The sequence below is a fragment of the Carcharhinus amblyrhynchos genome, chromosome 12 (genome assembly GCF_965287045.1).
Source record: "Carcharhinus amblyrhynchos chromosome 12, sCarAmb.v2.hapA, whole genome shotgun sequence".
Classification (NCBI taxonomy): Eukaryota; Metazoa; Chordata; class Chondrichthyes; order Carcharhiniformes; family Carcharhinidae; genus Carcharhinus; species Carcharhinus amblyrhynchos.
In genome coordinates this window covers 87,333,419-87,360,962 of record NC_137335.1, presented here as the reverse complement: position 1 = coordinate 87,360,962, position 27,544 = coordinate 87,333,419, and the positions used below count along the sequence as shown (strand labels likewise).

Here is a 27,544-nt window from a genome sequence, read left to right as displayed (position 1 = left end):
TGGACAGTATTGCAGTTGATAGGGAGGATGTGCTAGATATTCTTGAGCGTTTGAAAATAGATAAGTCCCCTGGGCCGGACGGGATTTACCCTAGGATTCTCTGGGAGGCGATTGCAGAGCCTCTGGCTCTGATCTTCAGGTCGTCGTTGGTCTCCGGTATAGTGCCAGAAGATTGGAGGATAGCGAATGTTGTCCCGTTGTTTAAGAAGGGGAACAGAGACTTCCCCGGGAATTATAGACCGGTGAGTCTTACTTCTGTTGTGGGCAAGGTTTTAGAAAAAATTATTAGGGATAGGATTTATAGTTATTTGGAGAGTAATGAATTGATTGGAGATAGTCAGCATGGTTTTGTGGAGGGGAGATCGTGCCTTACTAACCTTATTGAGTTTTTTGAGAAAGTGACCAAAGAGGTGGATGGGGGTAAGGCAGTTGACGTGGTGTATATGGACTTTAGTAAGGCGTTTGATAAGGTTCACCATGGAAGGCTTCTGCAGAAAATGCAGATGTATGGGATTGAGGGTGATCTAGGAAATTGGATTAGGAATTGGCTGGCGGATAGGAGACAGAGGGTGGTGGTTGATGGTAAGTATTCGACATGGAGTTCAGTTACGAGTGGTGTGCCTCAGGGATCTGTTTTGGGGCCACTGCTGTTTGTAATTTTTATTAATGATCTGGATGAGGGTATAGTTGGGTGGATTAGTAAATTTGCTGATGACACCAAAGTCGGAGGTGTGGTAGATAGTGAGGAAGGGTGTCTTAGTCTACAGGGAGACTTGGACAAGTTACAGAGCTGGGCCGAGAGGTGGAGGATGGAGTTTAATGCGGAGAAGTGTGAGGTAATTCACTTTGGCAGGAATAACGGATGTGTAGAGTATAGGGCTAACGGTAGGACTCTGAATAGTGTGGATGAACAGAGGGATTTAGGTGTATGTGTACATAGATCCCTGAAAGTGGGAATCAAGTAGATAGGGTTGTTAGGAAGGCATACGGTGTCTTGGCGTTTATTGATAGGGGGATTGAATTTAGGAGCCGCAGCGTTATGTTGCAACTGTACAAGACTCTGGTGTGGCCGCACTTGGAGTATTGTGTACAGTTCTGGTCCCCACATTATTGGAAGGATGTGGAGGCTTTGGAGAGGGTGCAGAGGAGGTTTACCAGGATGTTGCCTGGTATGGAGGGGAGGTCCTATGAGGAGAGACTGAGGGATTTGAGGTTGTTTTCGTTAGAAAGAAGGCGGCTAAGAGGGGATCTTATTGAAACATATAAGATGATTAGAGGTTTAGATAGGGTGGACAGTGATAGCCTTTTTCCTCGGATGGAGAAAGCTAGCACGAGGGGGCATAGCTTTAAATTAAGGGGTGGTAGTTACATCGCAGTAAAAAGTCTGACAACACCAGATTTTAGTCCAACCTATTTATTTGATAATATACTCACAAGCTTTATTATCAAATAAGTATATTATCAAATCAATAGGTTGGACTAAAACCTGGTGTTGTCAGACTTTTTACTGTGTTTACGCCAGTCCAACGCCGGCATACCCACATCATGAGTTACATCACAGACAGTGATGTGAGTATTTGGTTTCAGTACACACGGACAGTGATGTGAGTATTTGGTTTCAGTATACACGGACAGTGATGTGAGTATTTGGTTTCAGTACACACGGACAGTGATGTGAGTATTTGGTTTCAGTATACACGGACAGTGATGTGAGTATTTGGTTTCAGTACACACGGACAGTGATGTGAGTATTTGGTTTCAGTACACACGGACAGTGATGTGAGTATTTGGTTTCAGTACACACGGACAGTGATGTGAGTATTTTGTTTCAGTGTACACGGACAGTGATGTGAGTATTTGGTTTCAGTACACACGGACAGTGATGTGAGTATTTGGTTTCAGTACACACGGACAGTGATGTGAGTATTTGGTTTCAGTACACACGGACTGTGATGTGAGTATTTGGTTTCAGTACACACGGACTGTGATGTGAGTATTTGGTTTCAGTACACATGGACAGTGATGTGAGTATTTGGTTTCAGTACACACGGACAGTGATGTGAGTATTTGGTTTCAGTACACACGGACTGTGATGTGAGTATTTGGTTTCAGTACACACGGACTGTGATGTGAGTATTTGGTTTCAGTACACACGGACAGTGATGTGAGTATTTGGTTTCAGTACACACGGACTGTGATGTGAGTATTTGGTTTCAGTACACACGGACAGTGATGTGAGTATTTGGTTTCAGTACACACGGACTGTGATGTGAGTATTTGGTTTCAGTACACACGGACTGTGATGTGAGTATTTGGTTTCAGTACACACGGACAGTGATGTGAGTATTTGGTTTCAGTACACACGGACAGTGATGTGAGTATTTGGTTTCAGTACACACGGACTGTGATGTGAGTATTTGGTTTCAGTACACATGGACAGTGATGTGAGTATTTGGTTTCAGTACACACGGACAGTGATGTGAGTATTTGGTTTCAGTACACACGGACTGTGATGTGAGTATTTGGTTTCAGTACACACGGACTGTGATGTGAGTATTTGGTTTCAGTACACACGGACAGTGATGTGAGTATTTGGTTTCAGTACACACGGACTGTGATGTGAGTATTTGGTTTCAGTACACACGGACAGTGATGTGAGTATTTGGTTTCAGTACACACGGACTGTGATGTGAGTATTTGGTTTCAGTACACACGGACTGTGATGTGAGTATTTGGTTTCAGTACACACGGACAGTGATGTGAGTATTTGGTTTCAGTACACACGGACAGTGATGTGAGTATTTGGTTTCAGTATACACGGACAGTGATGTGAGTATTTGGTTTCAGTACACACGGACAGTGATGTGAGTATTTGGTTTCAGTACACACGGACTGTGATGTGAGTATTTGGTTTCAGTACACACGGACAGTGATGTGAGTATTTGGTTTCAGTACACACGGACTGTGATGTGAGTATTTGGTTTCAGTACACACGGACAGTGATGTGAGTATTTGGTTTCAGTACACACGGACAGTGATGTGAGTATTTGGTTTCAGTACACACGGACTGTGATGTGAGTATTTGGTTTCAGTACACACGGACTGTGATGTGAGTATTTGGTTTCAGTACACACGGACTGTGATGTGAATGTGAGCATGAGGTGGTGGCCAAGTGATAATATCACTGGTTAACCTTCAGGAGACAGAGTTCCCACCTTGGCAGTTGGTGAAATTTAAATTCAATTGGAAAATCTGGATCTAAAGTGATTGTCATTAAAAATATCTGTTTCGTTAATGTTTTTTGTTCTGGTGAGAAAATCTGCTGTCAGGTGACTCGATATTCGATGCCTCTGAATAATCTCTAAACAGCTTAGCAAATCCTCAGATATATCAAATTGATGCAGAATCAACCAATCAGATCAAAGCTTCAGAGCTGTGCCACATTCAGTTATGGAGGCTAAACAAATGTTTATTAATTCATTAATGGACACCTCAGCAATCTGTGCAATCTTCAACCTGAGTAGATGATCCATCTCAGCTGCCTCCTGCTCCCCAGTCTTCATTCAATTCGATTGACTCCATGTGATGAAGATAAAAACATGAGAAATATGAGCAGAAATCGGCCATAAGCCAGCTTAGTCATTCAATGAGATAGAAATATAGAATTGGGGAAAATCTCTCCACTGGTTGGAGTCATTCTTGGCACAAAGGAAGATGGTTGTGGGTGTTGAGGTCAATCATCTCGGTCTCAAGACATCATTACAGGAATACCTCAGGAGTACCTAGTGTCCCAGGCCCAACTGTCTTCAGCTGCTTCATCAATGACCTTCCTTCCACCATAAGGTCAGAAGTAGAGATGTTTGATGATGACTGCACCATGTTCACATCATTCATAATTCCTTAGAAATGGAAGGAGCCCATGTCAAAATGCAGCAAAATCTGGACAATATCCAGGCTTGGGCAGATAGGTGACAAATAATTGCACCTCAGAAGTGCCAGGCAATGACCATTTCCAACAAGAGAGGATCTAACCATCATCCCTTGACATTCAATGGCATTACCAACATTGAATCATCCACTATCAACATCTTGGGAGTTACCATTAGATTGAATAAAGTTTATTTATAGTGTCACAAGTAGGCTTACATTAACAATGCAATGAAGTTACTGTGAAAATCCCCTAGTCACACACTCCAGCTCCTGTTCGGGTACACTGAGGGAGAATTTAGCATGGCGAATTCACCTAACCAGCATGCCTTTTTGGACCATGGGAGGAAACCGGAACACCTGGAGGAAACCCACGCACACATGGGGAGAACAGACAGTGACCCAAACTAGGAGTTGACCTGGGTCCCTGGTATTGTGAGGCAGCAGTGCTAACCACTGTGCCACCCCACAGAATACTCCCTACTTGCCTGGGGTAGCACAGTGGTTAGCGCAGCTGCACAGCACCAGGGACCCAGGTTCAATTCTGGCCTTGGGTCACTGTCTGTATGGAGTTTGCACATCCTGCCTGTGTCTGTGTCAGTTTCCTCTAGGTGCTCCAGTTTCCTCCCACAATTGAAAAATGTGCGGGTTAGGTAGATTGGCCATGCTAAGTTGTCCCTTAGGATCAGGGGGATTAACAGGGTAAATTCATGGGGTTACAGCGATAAGGCCTGGGTGGGATTATAATCAGTGCAGGCTCGATGGGCTGAATGGCCTCCTTCTACACTCTAGGGATTCTAAGAGTGCAACTCCAGAAACAGTTCACACCATCCAGGTCAAAGCAGTCTGCTTGATTAACAAACACCCTACCAATCAACTTAAATGTTCCCTCCCTCCACCATTAATGTACTGTGGCAGCTGGATGTATTATATGATGACAGCATCTTCCAAACCTGCAATTTCTTCTATTGGGAGGGGTGAAGTGCAGCTGGTGCAAGGATACAGCAAGTGCAATTTCCTTCCAAGTTCCACATCATCCTGATTTGGAATGATATTGCAATTTCTTCACTGTCACTGGGTCAGTATGCTGGAACTCTTTTCCTAACAGCCGTATAGGAGCACCGACACCACAGAGGTTGCTGCTTTTAAAGGAGATTCATCATCACCTTTTCAGGAGAAATGGGGATAGGCGATAAATGTTGGCCAAGCCAGCAATGCCCAAGCCCTGTGAAAGAGTAAATAAAATGTGATCATAGGCAATGATGTGAGTGTTTCTTAACAGGACCACAGATGATATTTCATTTATTCTTTCATGGGATGTGGGCATTACTGACAAGGCCACGCTTTATTGCCCATGTCTAATTACCCTGAATTGAGTGGCTTGCTAGGCCATTTCAGAGGGCAGTTGAGAGTCAACCACATTGCTGTGGATCAGGAGACATGTGGAAACCAGACACCGAGGGATATTAGTGAACCAGATGGGTTTTTATAAAAGTCGATGATAGTTTCATGGTCACCTTTCCTGAGATTAGCATTTCAGTTCCACCAGCTGCCTTGGTGGAACTTGAATCTGTGTCTCCATTACTAATCCAGTGATATTATCACTATACCACTGACAGTTATAAGGAGAACATAAGAACATAAGAAATAGGAGCAGGAGTCGGCCATCTAGCCCTTCGAGCCTGCCCCGCCATTCAATAAGATCATGGCTGATCTGAAGTGGATCAGTTCCACTTTCCCGCTTTCTCCCCATAACCCCCAACTCCCCTGTCCATCAAAAACCTATCTACCCGTGACTTAAATATATTTAGCGAGGCAGCCTCCACCACTTCAACGGGCAGAGAATTCCAGAGATTCACCACCCTTTGAGTGAAGAAGTTCCTCCTCAACTCTGATCTAAACTGCACCCCCTGCCCCCCCCTGCATCCCCCCTTATCTTGAGGCTGTGCCCTCGAGTCCTGCTGTCCTTTCTAAGTGGGAAGAATCTCTCCACCTCTACCCTATCCATCCCCTTCATTGTCTTATACATCTCTATAAGATCCCCCCTCATTCTTCTAAACTCCAATGAGTACAGACCTAGTCTATTTAGTCTCTCTAGTCTATTCTAGTCTAGTCTAGTCTAGTCTATTTAGTCTTTAGTCTATTTATTAGAGGGTAATACCCCTGAGCTCGAAGGTATTGGGTTTGAGTACCACTGCTGAGCCTTCAACATATCACTCAGGTCAACAGTCCAATGCAGTATGACTTCAAGGATGATAAAAACATAAGAGCAGAATTAGGCCACTCTGCCCATCGAGTCTGCTCTGTCATTCAATCATGGCCTCCACAGCCTTTTGCAGCAATGAGTTCCATAGATTCCCCACTCTCCAGCTGAAGAAATTCCTCCTCATCTCTGTTTTAAAGGATTGTCCCTTTAGCCCGAGGTTGTGCCCTCTGGTTCTAGATTTTCCTACTAGTGGAAACATCCTCTCCACGTCCACTCTATCCAGGCCTCAGAGTATCCTGTAAGTTTCAATAAGATCTCCCCTCATCATTCTAAACTCCAACGAGTACAGACCCAGAGTCCTCAACTGTTTCTCATACAACAAACTCTTCATTTCAGGGATCATTCTTTGAATATCTTCTGCACCCTTTCCAAGGCAGTACATCCTTCCTTAGATACAGGGCCCAAAACTACTCACCATGCTCCAAATGGGGTCTCACCAGAGCCTTATACAGCCTCAGAACTATATCCCTGCTCTTGGGTTCTAGCCCTCTCAACACAAATGCTAACATTTCATTTGCCTTCCTAACTGCCTACTAAACCCACACATTAACATTAACATAGAACATAGAACATTACAGCGCAGAACAGGCCCTTCGGCCCACGATGTTGCGCCGACCAGTTAAAAAACAATGACCCACTAACCTAAACCAATCCCTTTTCGTCCATAAACCTATCCACGGATCTCTCACGGTGTACTATAGGCCACCCAACAGCCCAAAGTCAGTGGAGGAAGGCATTTGCAGGGGCATTTTGGACAGGTGCAGGAAGAATAGAGTGGTTGTAGTGGGTGATTTTAATTTTCCCGGAGTGAATTGGAGGGGGCCTAGAGCTGGGGGTACGGAGGGAGAGGAGTTTGTGAAATGTGTTATGGAAGGGTCGCTAGAACAGTATGTAACTAGCCCGACTAGGGGAGGGGCTATACTGGATTTAGTGTTGGGAAACGAGCCGGGCCAGGTGGGTGAGGTAGAGGTAGGCGAACATGTGGCGAACAGTGACCACAAGTCCGTCTACTTTAGGATAAAAATGGTAAGGGACGAGTGCCGTCCAAACGGGAGTGTGCTGAACTGGGGAAAGGCGAGCTATGGCAGGATTAGGAGGGAGCTGCAGCAAACTGACTGGGAGGGACTGTTAGCTGGCAAGTCCACGGTTGGCAAGTGGGAGGCTTTTAGGGACAAAATGAAATGGTTGCAGGGGAGGTTTGTTCCGGTTAAGCGAAAGGATAGGAAAGGTAGGATTAGAGAGCCGTGGATTACGGGGGATATTGAAGACTTGGTCAGGAAGAAGAGGGAGGCGTATGTTAGGTCAAAACAAATGGGTACGGAGTGTGCGCTGGAGGAATATAGAGAGAGTAGGAGGGAGCTAAAAAGGGGAATTAGAAGGGCGAAGAGAGGGCATGAGATGGCTTTGGCTGGTAGGATTAAGGATAATCCTAAGGCATTTTATTCCTATATTAGAGGCAAGAGAGTAGTTAGAGGGAAAATTGGTCCTCTTAGGGACAAGAGCGGAAAGTTGTGTATTGAGTCGGAGGGAATGGGGGAGCTCCTGAATGAATACTTTGCGTCGGTATTCACGAAGGAGAGGGGTTCGGAGTCGTGCGGTCTCTTGGAGGGAGCGGAGGTTCAGTTGCAGGATATAGTTATTACGAGAGAGGAAGTGCTAGGGCTTTTAGGTAGCATAAGGACGGATAAAGCTCCGGGGCCTGATGGTATTTATCCCAGGCTGCTTAGGGAGGCGAAAGATGAAATTGCTGGGCCTCTGGCGCACATCTTTGTCTCTTCTTTGGACACAGGTGAGGTCCCAGAAGACTGGCAGGTAGCAAATGTGGTCCCGTTGTTCAAAAAAGGTAGTAGGGATAACCCTGGGAATTATAGGCCAGTGAGTTTGACGTCGGTGGTAGGGAAGTTAATGGAAAAAATACTTAGGGGTAGGATGTATGAGCATTTGGAGCGTTGCGATCTGATTAGGGATACGCAACATGGCTTTGTTAGAGGGAGGTCTTGCCTTACGAATCTGGTGGAATTCTTTGAGGAGGTGACAAAAACGGTTGACGATGGGAGAGCCGTTGATGTCATCTGTATGGATTTCAGTAAGGCGTTTAACAAAGTCCCTCACGGTAGGCTGGTAGAAAAGGTTAAGGCGCATGGGATACGAGGCCAGGTAGCTAGGTGGATTGAGAACTGGCTGGGAAATAGGAGACAGAGGGTAGTTGTGGAGGGTACCTTGTCGGGCTGGAGGCCAGTGACCAGTGGTGTGCCGCAGGGCTCAGTACTGGGACCTCTCCTCTTTGTAGTCTACATAAATGACTTGGAAGAGGGCGTAGGTGGTGTGATCATAAGAACATAAGAAATATGAGCAGGAGTAGGCCATCTGGCCCTTTGAGCCTGCCCCGCCATTCAATAAGATCATGGCTGATCTGTCGTGGCTCAGTTCCACTTTCCGGCCCTCTCCCCATAACCCTTAATCCCCTCTCTTATCAAGAACCCATCAACCCGCTTCTTAAAAATATTTAGCGAGGCAGCCTCCACCACTTCAACGGGTAGAGAATTCCAGAGATTCACCACCCTTTGAGTGAAGAAGTTCCTCCTCAACTCCGTTCTAAAACGCCCCCCCTTTATCTTGAGGCTGTGCCCCCTAGTCCTACTGTCTTTTTTCAGTGGGAAGAGTCTCTCCACCTCTATCCTATCCATCCCATTCATCATCTTATACGTCTCAATGAGATCTCCCCTCATTCTTCTAAACTCTAACGAGTACAAGCCTAGTTTATTCAGCCTCTCCTCATAGTTCAACCCCCTCAACTCCGGCATCAGCCTAGTAAACCTCCTCTGCACTCCCTCCAAAGCCAAAATATCTTTGCGCAGGTGCGGCGACCAAAACTGCACACAGTACTCCAGCTGCGGCCTCACCAATGCCCTATACAGCTGCAGCAAGACCTCCCTACTTTTATATTCAATCCCCCTCGCTATGAAGGCCAGCATCCCATTCGCCTTCCTGACCACCTGCTGCACCTGCAAGCTGGGTTTTTGCGACTCATGCACAAGGACCCCGAGGTCCCTCTGCACCGTCGCCTGCTGCAGATTTTCGCCCCGTAAGTAATAGTCCTTCCTACCATTATTCCTACCAAAGTGGACCACCTCACACTTGCCAACATTAAATTCCATTTGCCATTTCCTGGCCCATTCGCCCAGCCTATCTAGATCCTTCTGCAGATTCTCCACACCCTCCGCACAATTTGCCGTTCCCCCAATCTTGGTGTCATCAGCAAATTTCGACACCCTACACTCGGTTCCCTCCTCCAGATCATCTATATAAATGGTAAAAAGCTGAGGCCCCAACACCGACCCCTGGGGCACTCCACTAGTCACCATCCGCCAATCCGAATAGCACCCGTTGACCCCCACTCTCTGCCTCCTATTTGACAACCAATCCTCTATCCACGCTAACACCCTACCCCCAACTCCATGCCCCCTGACCTTCTGCAATAACCTCTTGTGAGGCACCTTGTCAAACGCCTTCTGAAAATCCAGAAAGACCACATCCACCGGCTCTCCTCTATCCACCGCCCTAGACACATCCTCATAGAACTCCAGTAAATTTGTCAGACACGACTTCCCTTTAATGAAACCGTGTTGCGTCCCTTCAAGATGCCTCGCTATTTCCTCCTTAATGATGGATTCTAGCATTTTACCTACCACAGACGTTAAACTAACTGGCCTATAATTCCCTGCCTTTTGCCTGGCACCCTTCTTAAACAACGGTGTAACATTAGCCGTTTTCCAATCTTCCGGCACTTCCCCGGAATCCAGCGACGTCTGAAAAATAACCACCAATGCATCCACTATAACCTCCGCCATTTCTTTCAGAACCCTCGGATGCATTCCATCCGGTCCTGGGGACTTGTCCACAATCAGCCCCTCCAGTCTGTCGAGCACCACCTCTCTAGTAACAGTAATGTCATTTCAGCAAGTTTGCTGATGACACCAAGATGGCAGGGTTGGCGGGTACGGAACTGGATTGTCAGGTGATACAACAGGATATAGATAGGTTGGTGCAGTGGGCAGATAGGTGGCAGATGGCATTTAATCCTGACAAATGCGAGGTGATGCATTTTGGAAGGAATAATGCAGAGAGGAGCTATGTGATAAAAGGTAGGCCGATTAGGAGTATAGACGTACAGAGGGACCTGGGAGTGCAGGTTCACAAATCCATGAAGGTTGCGTCACAAGTGGAGAACGTTGTTAGGAAGGCTTATGGGATGTTAGCCTTTATAGGAAGGGGCTTAGAGTATAAAAGCTGCCGTCTAATGCTTCAGTTATACAGAACGTTGGTTAGACCGCATTTGGAGTACTGCGTCCAGTTCTGGTCACCTTACTACCGGAAGGACGTGGAGTCTCTGGAAAGGGTGCAGAGGAGGTTTACCAGGATGTTGCCTGGCATGGGGGGACTGGGTTACGAGGAGAGATTGAAGAGACTGGGGCTATTCTCCTTGGAAAGACGGAGATTGAGAGGGGACATGATAGAGGTATATAAAGATACTGAAGGGAATAGATAGAGTTAATAGTGAGAGACTGCTCCCTAGACTGGGTACGAACACGAGAGGTCATCACTTAAGGGTGAGGGGGGGGAGGTATAATTTGGAGGTAAGAAGAAGGTTCTTTACGCAGAGAGTTGTGGGGGTCTGGAATGCGCTACCGAGTAGGGTGGTGGAGGCAGGAACGTTGGACTCGTTTAAGATGCAGTTAGATAGGCACATGAGTGAAACGAGAATGGAGGGATATGGTAGGGGCTATTAAATAGGGTTAAACCTCGGGAGACACCGGAAGGGCAGGCTGTATGATTAATATTTTTTGTCTTTATTCCACAGGTGGAGGTCCACCTCGTGTCAAGCGAGGGGCATGCACACGGCGGGTCGTGCGTGGGCTGCTCTTGGAAGTCCAGGAGTGGCCTAGTACTTCATGTCGGTGTGTGTGCTTGATCCTGGACCGGTAGATGGACGCCGCAACAGCTCAGTGACTAGCACTGCTGGCTGTGCAGACACATGGATTTGGGCCTGTGTCTGTGGGAGTTTGCGCATTCTCCCTGTGGTTGCGTGGGTTTCCTCCGGGCGCTCCGGTTTCCTCCCACACCCCAAAGATGTGCTCTTAGGCTGATTGGTTTACCAAATTGACACTATTTCTTCCCTGAATCTGACTGAGTAGGGTCCCATTCGTAGACATGCAGGGTAGAATAGGTGTAGGGTGATGCGGCGGCGCGGGCTCGTTGGGCCGAAGGGCCTGTTTCCCGTGCTGGGTTGTTCTTTGTTCTTTAAACGCCCCCAAACTAGGCGCATTTACAACTGCAGCAGGCAGGGCATTCCAGTCCCTCACCACCCTCTGGGTAAAGAACCTACCCCTGACATCCGTCCTATAACTACCCCCCCTTAATTTAAAGCCATGCCCCCTCGTGCTAGCTTTCTCCATCCGAGGAAAAAGGCTATCACTGTCCACCCTATCTAAACCTCTAATCATCTTATATGTTTCAATAAGATCCCCTCTTAGCCGCCTTCTTTCCAGCGAAAACAAACCCAAATCCCTCAGTCTCTCCTCATAGGACCTCCCCTCCATACCAGGCAACATCCTGGTAAACCTCCTCTGCACCCTCTCCAAAGCCTCCACATCCTTCCTGTAATGTGGGGACCAGAACTGCACACAGTACTCCAAGTGCGGCCGCACCAGAGTTGTGTACAGTTGCAACATGACGCTGCGACTCCTAAATTCAATCCCCCTACCAATAAACGCCAAGACACCGTATGCCTTCCTAACAACCTTATCTACTTGATTCCCAACTTTCAGGGATCTATGTACACATACACCTAGATCCCTCTGTTCATCCACACTATTCAGAGTCCTCCCGTTAGCCCTATACTCAACACATCTGTTATTCCTACCAAAGTGAATCACCTCACACTTCTCCGCATTAAACTCCATCCGCCACCTCTCGGCCCAGCTCTGCAACCTGTCTAAGTCTCCCTGCAAACTATGACACCCTTCCTCACAATCTACCACACCTCCGACTTTGGTGTCATCAGCAAATTTACTAATCCACCCAGCTATACCCTCATCCAGATCATTAATAAAAATTACAAACAGCAGTGGCCCCAAAACAGATCCCTGAGGCACACCACTCGTAACTGAACTCCATGACGAGTATTTACCATCAACCACCACCCTCTGTCTCCTATCTGCTAACCAATTCCTGATCCAATTCCCTAGACTACCCTCAATCCCATACATCTGCATTTTCTGCAGAAGCCTACCATGGTGAACCTTATCAAACGCCTTACTAAAATCCATATACACCACGTCAACTGCCTTACCCCCATCCACCTCTTTGGTCACTTTCTCAAAAAACTCAATAAGGTTAGTAAGGCACGACCTACCCGCTACAAAACCATGCTGACTATCTCCAATCAATTCATTACTCTCCAAATAACTATAAATCCTATCCCTAATAATTTTTTCTAAAACCTTGCCCATATCTTTTCCCAAAGATAGGGGAGCCTGAAACTAGAGGGCATAGGTTTAAGGTGAGAGGGGAGAGATACAAATGTGTCCAGAGGGACAATTTTTTCACACAGAGGGTGGTGAGTGTCTGGAACAGGCTGCCAGAGGTAGTAGTAGAGGAGGGTACAATTTTATCTTTTAAAAAGCATTTGGATAGTTACATGGGCATGATGGGTATAGAGGGATATAAGCCAAATGCGGGCAATTGGGATTAGCTTAGGGGTTTTCAAAAATAAGGGCGGCATAGACAAGTTGGGCCAAAGAGCCTGTTTCCATGCTGTAAACCTCTATGACTCTATGACAGTGATGTGTTTGCAGTTACAGTGCCCAGGTGTAATGCCAGGGTTAGGGTTAGTACAATAGATATGAAAATATATGGCACTGGTATCAGGCAGTTGTATTTTGGATTGTGTGGGGAGCAGGTGGACTGACAGAGGGGCAACGTACCTACCCAATTACTCACCAAGCACAGTCTACAGACTCTGTAAATACAAGAATTTTTAAGTCAATATCAATGCCTTCAACTTTTCCTTGCTCGCATCCTTGCCTATCACCTTGTACTGGATGGTTTGCAGAAGTGACAGCATCAATTTAGTCTATTGTTGGTGCCACATGAGGCACATTTACAATCCAGGATGATGGTAATCCAGTTTTGCCAAGATGCATCATTGACAATTAGTAATCCAACACACCTTGTGGACGGATGACAATGACAATTTAGCATGGATTGAGGATTGGTTGTCTAACAGGAAGCAGAGAGTTGGAATCAATGGGTGCTTTTCTGGTTGACAGTTGGTGACCAGTGGAGTGCCGCAGGGATCGGTGCTGGGGCCTCAACTGTTTACCATTTACATAGATGATCTGGAGGAGGGGGCTGAGTGTAGGGTAACAAAATTTGCTGACGACACGAAGATGAGTGGAAAAGCAAATTGCGTGGAAGGTACGGAAAGTCTGCAGAGAGATCTGGATAGGCTGAGTGAGTGGGCAAGGACCTGGCAGATGGAGTATAATGTTAGCAAGTGTGAGGTTATCCACTTTGGCAGAAATAATAATAGGAGGGATTATTATTTAAAAGGCGAAAAACTGCAACATGCTACAGTGCAGAGGGACCTGGGGGTCCTTGTGCACGAATTGCAAAAACCCAGTCTGCAGGTGCAGCAGGTGATCAAGAAGGCGAATGGAATCTGGCCTTTATAGCGAGGGGGATAGAATATAAAAGCAGAGAGGTCTTGCTGCAACTGTACAGGGCACTGGTGAGGCCGCAGCTGGAGTACTGTGTGCAATTTTGGTCGCCGCACTTGAGAAAGGATATATTGGCCTTGGAGGGAGTACAGAGGAGGTTCACTAGGCTGATACCGGAGATGAGGGGGTTGGACTATGAAGAGAGACTGAATAGACTGGGTCTGTACTCGTTAGAGTTTAGAAGGCTGAGGGGGGATCTTATAGAGACGTATAAGATAATGAAGGGGATGGATAGGGTAGAGGTAGAGAGATTCTCCCCACTTAGAAAGGATAGCAGGACTAGAGGGCACAGCCTCAAGATAAGGGGGGGTGAGTTTAGATCGGAGTTGACGGGGAACTTCTTCGCTCAAAGGGTGGTGAGTCTCTGGAATTCTCTGCCCATTGAAGTGGTGGAGGCTACCTCGCTAAATATATTTAAGACGCGGGTAGATAGGTTTTTGACAGACAAGGGAATTAAGGGTTATGGGAGAGAGCGGGAAAGTGGAACTGATCCACTTCAGATCAGCCATGATCTTATTGAATGGTGGAGCAGGCTCGAGGGGCTAGATGGCCTACTCCTGCTCCTATTTCTTATGTTCTTATGTTCTTATGACAATCACTGCTCCTATCCTGTTTGTTTTCAAGCCTTGAAGACTTGTATAAAGTTTGCTGCTAGAAGACGCCACCAGAAACATCCATAGCCAGTTTAGCTCAGTTCCTTCCCATCTTTTACACAACCAGTGTAAAAGTTGGGCCGAAGGGCTTGTTTTCATACTGTAAACCTCTATGATTCTATAACAACACTCTAATCCCAGCGCATCAAAATGGCGCAAGAAGGGAATTCATTCCACTACCATTTTGAAATGTCTGCAACATAAGGCAAAAGCTGCCTAGCAAAGTATGGTTAACCACGGCAGGAGGGGACATTTCTAGAGTTTCTGCTCCATTCCTGTCACTAAAAAGATGGGACAAATTTTGATGCCACCACCATTCTCAGACTTCCCAGGATAAGCTTGCCAGTGTTCCCAGGATTTCCGGTCCATCAGGTTAGAGACTCCAACACACTTCAAGCTTAGCACAGATGCAGGGGTATTTGTACTGGCTGCTCATGTGACTATATAATGCTTCTCCTGCCTCCCATTGTGAAACCTCAGAGGCCAAGTTGAAAAAACTTGCATATTCAGGGTCAGTTGATCACATTTGGCCATAAAGGCTGATAGGTTCCGGAAACTTTTAATATCATCTGCAACCAGCCATTTCTCTTTCAGCCTCCTTGGAGGTCCTGCCACAATACCGATGCTGCGTTGACTATGGCTGATGTTACAGATGTTTCCTCCATGGTCCTCGGCAGTATTCACAGCCAGCTGTAAAAGAATGGTGATAAAAAATGGTCAATTTCACATTCAAAGCTCTGTTGGAAACGGAACAAAGATTATGTCACTTGAGAAACAGTCACCAGGGATTACAGGGACTATCCAGCACTTGATTTGATTTGATCGGATTTGATTTATTATTGTCACATGTATTAGCATACAGTGAAAAGTATTGTTTCCTGTGTGCTGTACAGAGAAAGCGTACATTCATAGAGAAGGAAACGAGAGGGTGCAGAATGTAATGTTACAGCCATAGCTAGGGTGCAGACAAAGATCAACTTAAGCAAGGTAGGTCCATTCAAAAGTCTGACAGCAGCAGGGAAGAAGCTGTTCTTGAGTCGGTCGGTCTGTGACCTCAGACTTTTGTATCTTTCTCCTGACAGAAGAAGGTGGAAGAGAGAATGTCAAGGGTGCGTGGGAACCTTAATAATGCTGGCTCCTTTGCCAAGACAGCGGGAAGTATAGACAGTCAATGGATGGGACGCTGATTTGCGTAATGGATTGGGCTACCTTCATAACCGTTTGTAGTTTATTGCAGTCTTGGGCAGAGCAGGAGCCCGTACCAACCTGTGATACAACCAGAAAGAATACTTTCTATGGTGCATCTGTAAAAGCTGGTGAGAGTCGTAGCTGACATGCCAAATTTCTTTAGTCTTCTGAGAAAATTGAGGTGTTGGTGGGGCTTTCTTAACTATAGCATCAGCATGGGGGGACCAGGACAGGTTGTTGGTGATCTGGACACCTAAAAACTTGAGGCTCTCAACCCTTTCTACTTCATCCCCATTGATGTAGACAGGGGGATGTTCTCCTTTATGCTTCCTGAAGTCGATGAGAATCTCCTTTGTTTTGATGACATTGAGGGAGAGATTATTGTCACCGCACCAGTTCACCAGATTCTCTATCTCGTTCCTGTTCTCTGTCTCATCATTGTTTGAGATCCGACCCACTACGGTGATGTCATCAGCAAATGTGAAAATGGAATTGGAGGGAATTTAACCGCACAGTTAGAGGTTTATAAGGAGTATAGTAGGAGACTGAGAACACAGCCTTGTGGGGCACCGGTGTTGAGGATGATCGTGGAGGAGGTGTTGTGCCTATCCTTACTGATGGTGGTCTGTGGGTTAGGAAGTTCAGGATCCAGTCACAGAGGGAGGTGCCAAGGCCCAGGCCACAGAGATTGGAGATGAGTTTTGTGGGAATAATGGCCTAATCACTTGTCCAATCACTTGATGGAATTGTTCTTCCTGATGTAAACAGACCACAAAGCCTACTTAATGTGGAATTGAGGAGTGCTGTTAAGATGCCAATCTTTATTCAGCAGTGTACTGCCCATATGTAGTTGTGTATGTACAAGGCAAATCACACACCGTGGCTGGTACTTTCGCCAGTGATCCTGTTGCCCTCAATTCTACATTTGGGGCCAAATGAGAAGCATTTTCCTCTGGTCATGAGCCATATCCGCCAGGAATCTCCAGGATGTTTGATACTCCCAGAAAGAAGATGCCAAAGTTCAAGGCTTCTCTCACCAAGGCCAGAAGGACCTTTGTGACGCTATCACCTTCTGATCCATGGCAGCCACATCAGTGGAATTAATTCTGGATGTTTCTGAATTAAATCATTGATCAAACTGCAATTGGATCGAGGCTTTTCTGGGGATCTGTTAAGTTGGACTGCTTCAGTCCTCAGTTGGCTGAGCAGGGTGGTGTAGAACATGAGATAGACACCACTGGGGCAGGGTTATACTGGAAATGTGTAGGACTAAAGTTACCAGCTCACAGTGCACATCACACAATCTTTGCTTCCCGTTGATTAATACAAGGCCATTTGCCACTCTGGGACTCGTGCTAGGACAAGGCGGCTCAGTTGGCGAGAAAGGTGAAGCTTTAACGGTTTCAGGTGGAATAGTTTGTGGTGCTTTAGGAAGGGATGGAGTTTTGGTAATCTTTTCTTCAGATGCATTTTCCACATTGACCTCCTTTCGCCATTGCTTTAAGTCGGAACAGATAGGAAATAATCTCCAAGTGTCCCACCCAGAGATTTTATGTTAGATAAACATATCACAAACAAATTCAAACTCAACTTCCCAACTTGTGTATGTGAAGCAAATTTAAATCGGGAAATTTACAACTGAGCCAGTGGTTCCAAACATTTTTGACACTTGTGCAAGGAGCAGCGCTCTGAAAGCTTGTGGCTTGTGCTACCAAATGAACTCCTGTTGGACTTTAACCTGCTGTTGTGAGACTTCTTATTGTGCTATCCCAGTTGTAGCAGAGCTAAGCTGCATCTTCGAGCCACTTACTTGCTCCTTGAGATATGTTGCATTCTGCATTGCTCAGTGCAACAGAGCCCCCTTCAGTTGTGTCAAAGGTTTGACACAGCTCAGTGATCCCATGGCCAGGATTATCAGTCTTCAAGGGTTGACATTCCAACTGATATTCTGTAAATTAAGCAGAAAACCATCCCAGTCAACATTAGTAAAACAGAATCAGTGACCAGTGCTTTTGGTATCCCTGCAGTTGATATCTACACAGGTGCATGAATCACTGGTTATAACCATCTCCTCCAGCCCTATCCACTGGGTGCAAATCCTGGTTTGTCAGATATGATCTTAACCATCACCTTTTCCCCAATTCTGGGAACTTCAGCTTGTTTTGTCGTGACTTCCCCTTCAACGCTGCATATAATCTGCTGACCTCTCACCTCCTGCCTTAATCCATGCAGCTGTTTATATTGTTCTCATGCAAATTGCCCTTTTCTCATACATAAAAGCAAATTTCGTTGATTCATTCACTATACCTGAACTTTGTGGATAGTAGGAAATGTGGAATTTGTGTTCTGTCCCAAACCATTTATATACTTCCTTGAGCCCTGTGCAGCCTGATCTGATGTGGAGATGCTGGCGTTAGACTGGGGTGGGCACAGTAAAAAATCTCACAGAACCAGGTTAAAGTCCAACAGGTTTATTTGGAATTGTGAGCTTTCGGAATGTTGCTCTTTCATCAGGTGAAGAGGTGTGTTCACAAACACGGGATATATAGGCAGAGACACAATTGCAAGATAATGGTTGGCATGCAAATCTTTACAGGTACAGAAAGTGTGAGTGGAGATGTGTTTGCCGTGTTTGTGAACCCAGCTCTCCACTCACCTAATGAAGGAGCAACGCTCCGAAAGCTCGTGATTCCAAATAAGCCTCATGGACGTTAACTTGGTGTTGTGAGACTTCTTATTGTTCCTGATCTGGGTTTATCTGCAGTGGTTATCTGTCCCCTAGGGAATTACTTGCTCCAACATTATGCATTGGCTGTGAGAGAAAAGCTCTGCCCATCTTTTCTATTCTTTCTTTACCTGAATCCATCTTGTGCTCAATTGTTATTAAATATCTTTTGTTCTCCTTGACCTTCAAACTGTTTCAGTCAAAATATCCTTTTAAAAATTCTCTCTCTTATGATCACCTTAAGATTGTCTTAAGGTTAGTTTCTCAACTGTTCAATTTTCTGGAAGAAGGTTTTAATTTTAGTCATATTAACCATTTCATGCCAAAGGTAGATGAGAATGTGGAGAAATGTGGTCAGCTATGATCTTATGAATGGTAGAGCATGCTTGAGGGGCCAAATGGCCTACTCCTACTTTGTATGATGCCAGTGTTTGGATGACAATGCCCATAGACAGTGATGCCAATGTTTACGGTTACAGCTCACAGACAGTGATGGGAGTATTAACTAATATTGACTTGGCTTCTGAGGTGATATTGAGGCTGAATAAAGTACATTGTGATTTAGTTGCTGTTCTCTTGCGTGAGTTAATGTTATGGTTACATTCATGCTGAAATTGCCCTATTCTGAAACGTCTCTTGTAGTTATCGTTCCTTCATGAAACCACGATACAAGGTTGCCTACAAAATGGTGACGGAAATGGAATGGAGGTGTTGTCATGGCTATTCAGGAGACGACTGTTTGATGAATTCACCAGAGCAGACTGAAGTTGTGACTGTAAGACCACAACAGCCTGATCCCTCTGGGACGCAGCCATCAGTTGAAGGTATGTGAGCCTTGGTAACAATCTGCGTTTGGCCTATAATGAACCTTCCTTTTGTCCCTAAGCCAAGGGCAGTTGCATTCCTATGACCTTGCTCTTACTAATTCCTGGTGACTCTCAATTCACTCAAATACTTAAGTTGTCTTTATATTTATGTTTTCACAGGTAGAATGGATTCTGATAAAACCCATCAGATGGAAGAGAAGATCCAAAGGTTGAGCCTAGAAATTCACAACCTTCAGTCCACCATTAGAGGAATGAATGAGAAATTCCAGGAGGAAATGCATAAAGCGATAGAGTTGGCAATAAATGGGAGGCAGCCAGCTGATGCTGCATCCCACCCTGACATGAAGGAGACCATCAATGAGATCCAGGAAAAGCTCCATCAGATTGATCATCGAGTAAAGGAACATGATGAAGAGATTGACTTCCTAAACACAATCAAACCAGACACAAGTGCTGGAGGTCAGTCTGGGACTGGCCAGAAATGGTCAGATCTGAAGGGAGAGCTTGTGAGGGAGGTGGAACGCCGGGTACAGAATTCATGTTTCTCCTGTCGAGCTGACATTGAGCTTCTCCGACAGCAGCAGGAGGAAGATAGGCAGAGGCTGCGAGAACTGGGAAGAATATTTAATGCCACTGAGCAACATAATCGGTATCTAATTCAAAGTATCCATAAACACATAAGTGGAATGCCTGGATCTGAAACAAACTCTTGCTGTGAGGAAATAGACAGCACAAAAGCAAAGGTGGAGGATGTGGAGCAGAAGCTTACGTCTCTATCAGACGTGGTGGGGGCGTTGAATCAAAGATTGGACAAGCAGCTTCTTGGCTCATCCTCAGGCAGCTCTCCATGGAATGACCCGTTCCGTAAACAATTCCAAAATATTGAACAAAGACTCAACTTAACTGAGAAAACTCTTGAAAAGCGCCTTCTGTCACATCTCAAGAATCTGAGGCATGAATTTGGGGACAGGATCAATGGAAATGAGAAGAGAATCAACACAGCGGTGTCTTTTCTGGATAATGGCACCGTCTTTGATGATTGGGTCCGAGACACTGTCATTGGTTTAGGTAAAGATGTTGCAAAGCTGAAAAGCATTGTGGGGCCTGATGGAGAAAAGTTGTTGACAGTGTCATCGAGAATGTATGAGCTGGAATCCAAGGTGCAAGTAGCTGTCAACGGATGTGCTCAAATCTGTAGCTCTCCCCATGTCACTATGACACAAGATGACCTAAATACCTCTGAGATCTTAGATATTTTAGCAAAGCTTCAGAGAAAAATTGTGAAGGATGCGCATAACATTCAAAACATTGGATCAAACATACACAACCTCACAATGGAAGGCAATTCATTCAAGAACACGCTGCAACAGTTCAAGCAGGAGGTCAAACAGCTAAGATCAATGATCCATTCTAATGAGGAACAAATGGACCTAATTAGCTCAAATCTCAGGAATTTGGAGAGTTCCATTGAAACCAATTCTAGAGTTTGCAACAGGATTAAATACGAAACCCTTTTGAATAGGAATGAAACTGATAGACGAATTAGCAAACTGACTGAGGAGTTGCTCAAACTGAAGGAGAGAGTTAGCCATTGTGAGAATAATAGTAGCTTCATTTGCTCAGCACTTCAGAAAGAATTAAACAGATTAAAAGAGGAGCACAGGGATCCTGCTGAATATTATAAGGACCTGTTATTTAAAATGGAAACCTTCAACAAGACCCTGAATGGACTTGGAATATTTGGTGGCCATTTGGGCATTGACCTTGGCTCAATGCAGGGAGAGTTAAGAGATGTCATATTAACCTTCAATTCAGTCAACAGCACCTTGAAGGTCCTTCAAGACTTCATTGATCAGCAGAGCCACAATACAGACATATTGAACACAACTTTCTCTGAAAGCACCAATAGATTGGTCACAGGTATCAGCAGGATTCAGGAAGAGATGACTGATCACATTGAAGATACAAATAATAAGTTCATCAATTTCCAGAATGAGTTGGGAAAGTTCAGTAGCCATCTGGTGGTGGAAATTGATGAGTGCAGGGACTCTAGTGAAGGACTTGGCCAACGAGTATCCAAACTGGAGAACATCTGTGTCAAGTTAGATTCAGTTTCACAGAGTCTGGAGAAAATCAAAGAAGGTTTAAATAGACATGTTTCCAGCCTGTGGAACTGTCAGCGGGAATTAAATAACACACTGCAGGTGCATTCTGGGACGTTGCAAAGTATTCAGGACACTCAGCTGGATCTGCTAAACAAGAAAATAACAAGCCTGAACCAGTCTGTGGCTGACATATACAGCGAAATACACAACTTCAAAGTTCAGGACTTCATTGGTGAGTAACACTGAATAATTGGAGAAACACATACTCGACTTGGCTCCTGACACAAAGATAGGTAGGAAAGTATGTTATTAAGAAGTACGAACGTGTGTTATCAAGAAGACATAAGGAGATTAAAGAAGGATATAGATACATTGAGTGAGTGGGAAAATATCTAGCAGATGGAATATAATTTGGGGGAAAAAGGCAGCACAGTGGTGAGCACTGCTGCCTCACGGCACCAGGTTTAATTCCAGTCTTGGTCACTGTCTGTGTGAAGTTTGCATTTTCTTCCTGTGTCTGTGTGGGTTTCCTCCGGATGCTCCGGTTCCCTCCTATAGTCCAAAGATGTGCAGGTTAGGTTGATTGGCCATGCTAAATTGACTCTAGTTTTGGGGGGTTAGCTGGGTAAATGTGTGCGGTTATGGGAATAGGGCCTGGGTGGGATTGTGGTTGGTACAGACTCGATGGGCTGAATGGCCTCCTTTTGCACTATAGTTGTTCACTTTGACAGGAAGAATAGAAAAAGCAGCATATTACTCAAACGGAGAACAGATGCAGAATTCTGAGGTACAGACGGATCAAGATATTCTTGTGCATGAGTCACAAGAAGTTAGTATGCGGGTACAGCTTGTAATCAAGAAGGCTAATGGAAAGCTATTCTTTATTTCAAGAGGAATTGAATATAGAATTAAAGATGTTATACTTCAACTGTTTGGGGCACTGGTGGGGCAGTTGACGTGGTGTATATGGATTTTAGCAAAGTGTTTGATAAGATTCCCCATGGTAAGCTATTGCAGAAAATACGGATGCATGGGATTGAGGGCGATTTAACAGTTTGGATCAGGAATTGGCTAGCTGATAGAAGACAGAGGGTGGTGGTTGATGGGAAATATTCAACCTGGAGTTCAGTTACAAGTGGTGTACCTCAAGAATCTGTTTTGGGGCCACTGCTGTTTGTCATTTTTATAAATGACCTAGATGAGGGTGTAGAAGGATGGATTAGTAAATTTGCTGACGACACCAAAGTTGGAGGAGTTGTAGACAGTGAGGATGGATGTTACAGTTTGCAGAGGGACATAGATAAGCTGCAGAGCTGGGCTGGGAGGTGACAGATGGAGTTTAATACGAAAAAGTGTGAGGTGATTCACTTTGGTAAGAGTAACAGGATTACAGAATATAGGGCTAATGGAAGGGCTCAGTAGTATTGACGAGCAGAGAGATCTCGGGGTACATGTGCATAGCTCCCTGAAAGTTGGCACCCAGGTTGATAAGATTGTTAAAAAGGCGTACGATGTGTTAGCTTTTATTGGTAGAGGGATTGAATTTCGGAGCCATGAGGTCATGTTGCAACTGTACAAAACTCTGGTGCGGCCGCACTTGGAGTATTGCGTACAGTTCTGGTCGCCGCATTATAAGAAGGATGTGGAGGCATTGGAAAGGGTGCAGGGGAAGTTTACCAGGATGTTGCCTGGTATGGTGGGAAGGTCTTATGAGGAGAGGCTGAGGGACTTGAGGTTGTTTTCATTATAGAGAAGAAGGTTACAAGGTGATCTAATTGAGGCATACAAGATGATCAAAGGATTGGATAGGGTGGACAGTGAGAGCAGTTTTCCTCAGATGGTGATGGCTAACACGAGGGGACATAGCTTCAAATTAAGGGGTGGTAATTATAAGACTGATGTCAGAGGTAGGTTCTTTACTCAGAGGGAGTAAGAGAACGGAGGCAAGAGAACTGATTGCAGAGCCTCTGGCTCTGATCTTTAGGTCGTTGTTGGCCTCTGGTATAGTACCGGAAGATTGGAGGTTAGCGAATGTTGTCCCATTGTTTAAGAAGGGGAACAGAGACTTCCCCGGGAATTATAGACCGGTGAGTCTCACTTCTGTTGTGGGCAAGGTTTTAGAAAAAATTATTAGGGATAGGATTTATAGTTATTTGGAGAGTAATGAATTGATTAGAGATAGTCAGCATGGTTTTGTGGCGGGTAGGTCGTGCCTTACTAACCTTATTGAGTTTTTTGAGAAAGTGACCAAAGAGGTGGATGGGGGTAAGGCAGTGGACGTGGTGTATATGGATTTTAGTAAGGCGTTTGATAAGGTTCACCATGGAAGGCTTCTGCAGAAAATGCAGATGTATGGGATTGGGGGTAATCTAGGGAATTGGATCAGGAATTGGCTAGCAGATAGGAGACAGAGGGTGGTGGTTGATGGTAAATATTCATCATGGAGTTCGGTTACGAGTGGTGTGCCTCAGGGATCTGTTTTGGGGCCACTGCTGTTTGTAATTTTTATTAATGATCTGGATGAGGGTATAGTTGGGTGGATTAGTAAATTTGCTGATGACACCAAAGTCGGAGGTGTGGTAGATAGTGAGGAAGGGTGTCATAGTTTGCAGGAAGACTTAGACAGGTTGCAGAGCTGGGCCGAGAGGTGGCGGATGGAGTTTAATGCGGAGAAGTGTAAGGTAATTCACTTTGGTAGAAATAACAGATGTGTCGAGTATAGGGCTAACGGGAGGACTTTGAATAGTGTGGATGAACAGAGGGATCTTGGTGTATGTGTACATAGATCCCTGAAAGTTGGGAATCAAGTAGATAAGGTAGTTAAGAAGGCATACGGTGTCTTGGCGTTTATTGGTAGGGGGATTGAATTTAGGAGTCGCAGCGTCATGTTGCAACTGTACACAACTCTGGTGCGGCCGCACTTGGAGTACTGTGTGCAGTTCTGGTCCCCACATTACAGGAAGGATGTGGAGGCTTTGGAGAGGGTGCAGAGGAGGTTTACCAGGATGTTGCCTGGTATGGAGAGGAGGTCCTAAGAGGAGAGGCTGAGGGATTTGGGTTTGTTTTCGCTGGAAAGAAGGCGGCTAAGAGGGGATCTTATTGAAACATATAAGATGATTAGAGGTTTAGATAGGGTGGATAGTGATAGCCTTTTTCCTCTGATGGAGAAATCTAGCACGAGGGGGCATGGCTTTAAATTGAGGGGGGGTAGTTATAGGACGGATGTCAGGGGTAGGTTCTTTACCCAGAGGGTGGTGAGGGATTGGAATGCCCTGCCTGCTGCAGTTGTAAATGCGCCTAGTTTGGGGGCGTTTAAGAGATCCGTGGATAGGTTTATGGACGAAAAGGGATTGGTTTAGATTAGTGGGTCATTGTTTTGTAACTGGTCGGCGCAACATCGTGGGCCGAAGGGCCTGTTCTGTGCTGTAATGTTCTATGTTCTGTGTTAAGGATGTGGAATGCCCTGCCTGCAGCAGTTGTGGACTCACCAACTTTAAGGGTGTTCAAATGGTCATTGGATAGACTTATGGAAAACATTGGAATAGTTTAGGTTGGAGGGTCATTAGATTGGTTCCACTGGTCGGCGCAACATCGAGGGCCGAAGGGCCTGTACTGCGCTGTAATGTTCTATGTTCTAGATCTTGAATACTGTGTGCAATTTTGGTCTCCTTATTTAAGGAAGATTGTAACAGCATCTAATCTACTCTGTAAAGTTCCCTTGGACACTTAAATGTTTTAATAAGTGTGGGGTTACAGGAATAGGGCCTAGGTGAAATTGTGATCGGTATAGATTTGATGGGCTTAACCTCAGGTTTAAGGGACGATCCTTTTAAACAGAGATGAGGAGGAATTTCTTCAACCAGAGAGTGGTGAATCTGTGGAACTGTTTGCCACAGAAGGCTGTGGAGACCAGGTCATTGAGTGTGTTTAAGACAGAGGTAGATATGTCTTGATTTATAAGGGGATCAGAGGTTATGGGGAAAAGGCAAGAGAATGAGGGTGAGTAAAATATCAGCCATTATCGAATGGCAGAGCAGACTCGATGGGCCGAGTCGCCTAATTCTGCTCTCATGTCTAATGGCCTTATGGGCTGAATGGCCTCCTTTTGTACTGTGGGGATTCTATGATTCTACCTCTCATTCAAACTCCATTGAATATAGGCTCAACAGACTAAACCTTCATCCCAGACAATCCCTTCATCCCAACCTAGTTAACATTCTTTGAACTGCCTCTGAAACAAGTATATCACTCTTTAAGCAAGGAAACCAAAAGTGTATGTAGTGATTCAGTTTCACCAATACCCTGACAGCTGGAGTAAAAATTCCCAACTTTTGTACTCCAGCCCTCTTGCAATAAAGTTTAACATTCCATTTGCCTTCCTAATTACTTGTTATACCTGCATGCTAAGCGTTTGTGAAGACATTGCCCTGAGGAATGCTTGCAGTGATGTCAAAAGTACTGCAGTCATTTTCCTTTGTGCTGGCTATGACCCCTCATTACAACCTCAGTCCCCTCGAAAGCTTGTGAGTATATTGTCAAATAAATAGGTTGGACTAAAACCTGGTGTTGTCAGACTTTTTACTATGACCCCAACAGCAGAGAGTTTTCCCACTGACTCCAGTTTTGCTCGGGCTCCTTGATGCCAGACTTGGTCAAATGCAGCCTTGATGTCAACAGCTGTCACTCTCACCTCACCTCTGGTATTCAGCTCTTTTGTCCATGTTTGAACCAAGGTTGTAATGAGGTCAGGAGCTAAGTTGCCCTGGAAAAACCCCAAACTGAATGATTCTTTGTGTCATCAGCAAACTTACCAACCCATCCCTCCACTTCCTCATCCAAGTCATTTATAAAAATCGCAAAGAGTAAGCGTCCCAGAACAGACCCCTGGGCAGGTAGACTAATGGGACTGAAGGTGGACAAGTCCCCAGGACTGGATGGAATGCATCCCAGGGTTCTGAAGGAAATGGCAGAGGTGATAGTGGATGCCTTAGTGATTATTTACCAAACTTCGCTGGATTCCGGGGAAGTGCCGGAAGATTGGAAAACGGCTAATGTTACACCGCTGTTTAAAAAAGGTAGCAGGCAAAAGGCAGGGAATTATAGGCCGGTTAGTTTAACGCCTGTAGTTGGAAGAATGCTTGAATCCGTCATCAAAGAAGAAATAGCAAGGCACCTAGAGAAGAATGGTTTGATAGAGTAGACGCAGCACGGGTTCGTTAAGGGGAAGTCGTGTTTGACAAATTTATTGGATTTCTACGAGGATGTGTCTAGTGCGGTAGACAGAGGGGAACCGGTGGATGTGGTGTTTCTAGATTTTCAAAAGGCGTTTGATAAGGTGCCTCATAAAAGGTTGCTACAGAAGGTTAGGGTGCATGGAGTTGGGGGTAAGGTGTTAGCGTGGATAGAGGATTAGTTGTCTAATAGGAGGCAGAGAGTTGGTATCAATGGGTGCTATTCTGATTGGCGGTTGGTGACTAGTGGAGTGCCCCAGGGATCGGTGCTGGGGCCTCAGCTATTTACCATTTATATAGATGATCTGGGGAAGGGGGCTGAGTGTAGGGTGACGAAATTTGCTGATGACACGAAGATGAGTGGAAAAGCAAATTGTGCGGAGGGTGTGGAAAGTCTGCAGAGGGATCGGGATAGGCTGAGCGAGTGGGCGAGGACCTGGCAGATGGAGTACAATGTTAGCAAGTGTGAGGTTATCCACTTTGGCAGAAATAATAGTAGGAGGGATTACTATTTAAAGGGTGAAAAGCTGCAGCATGCTACGGTGCAGAGGGACCTGGGGGTCCTTGTGCATGAGTCGCAAAAACCCAGTCTGCAGGTGCAGCAGGTGGTCAGGAAGGCGAATGGGATGCTGGCCTTTATAGCGAGGGGGATAGAATATAAAAGTAGGGAGGTCTTGCTGCAACTGTACAGGGCACTGGTGAGGCCGCAGCTGGAGTACTGTGTGCAATTTTGGTCGCCACACTTGCGCAAGGATATTTTGGCCTTGGAGGGAGTGCAGAGGAGGTTCACTAGGCTGATTCTGGAGATGAGGGGGTTGGACTATGAAGAGAGACTAAACAG

The 27,544-nt window shown here is 45.5% G+C and overlaps 1 protein-coding gene across 1 annotated transcript in view; it reads left to right on the top strand.

Moving 5' to 3' along the window:
• The window catches only part of emilin1b (elastin microfibril interfacer 1b), a 75,292-nt gene that overhangs the window by 6,715 nt on the left and 41,033 nt on the right, over positions 1-27,544 (top strand). The window contains exons 3-4 of the mRNA XM_080200889.1: positions 19,183-19,364; positions 19,527-21,704. Coding sequence (XP_080057015.1) covers positions 19,183-19,364; positions 19,527-21,704 — 2,360 coding nt within the window. The remainder of the gene's footprint in view (positions 1-19,182; positions 19,365-19,526; positions 21,705-27,544) is intronic.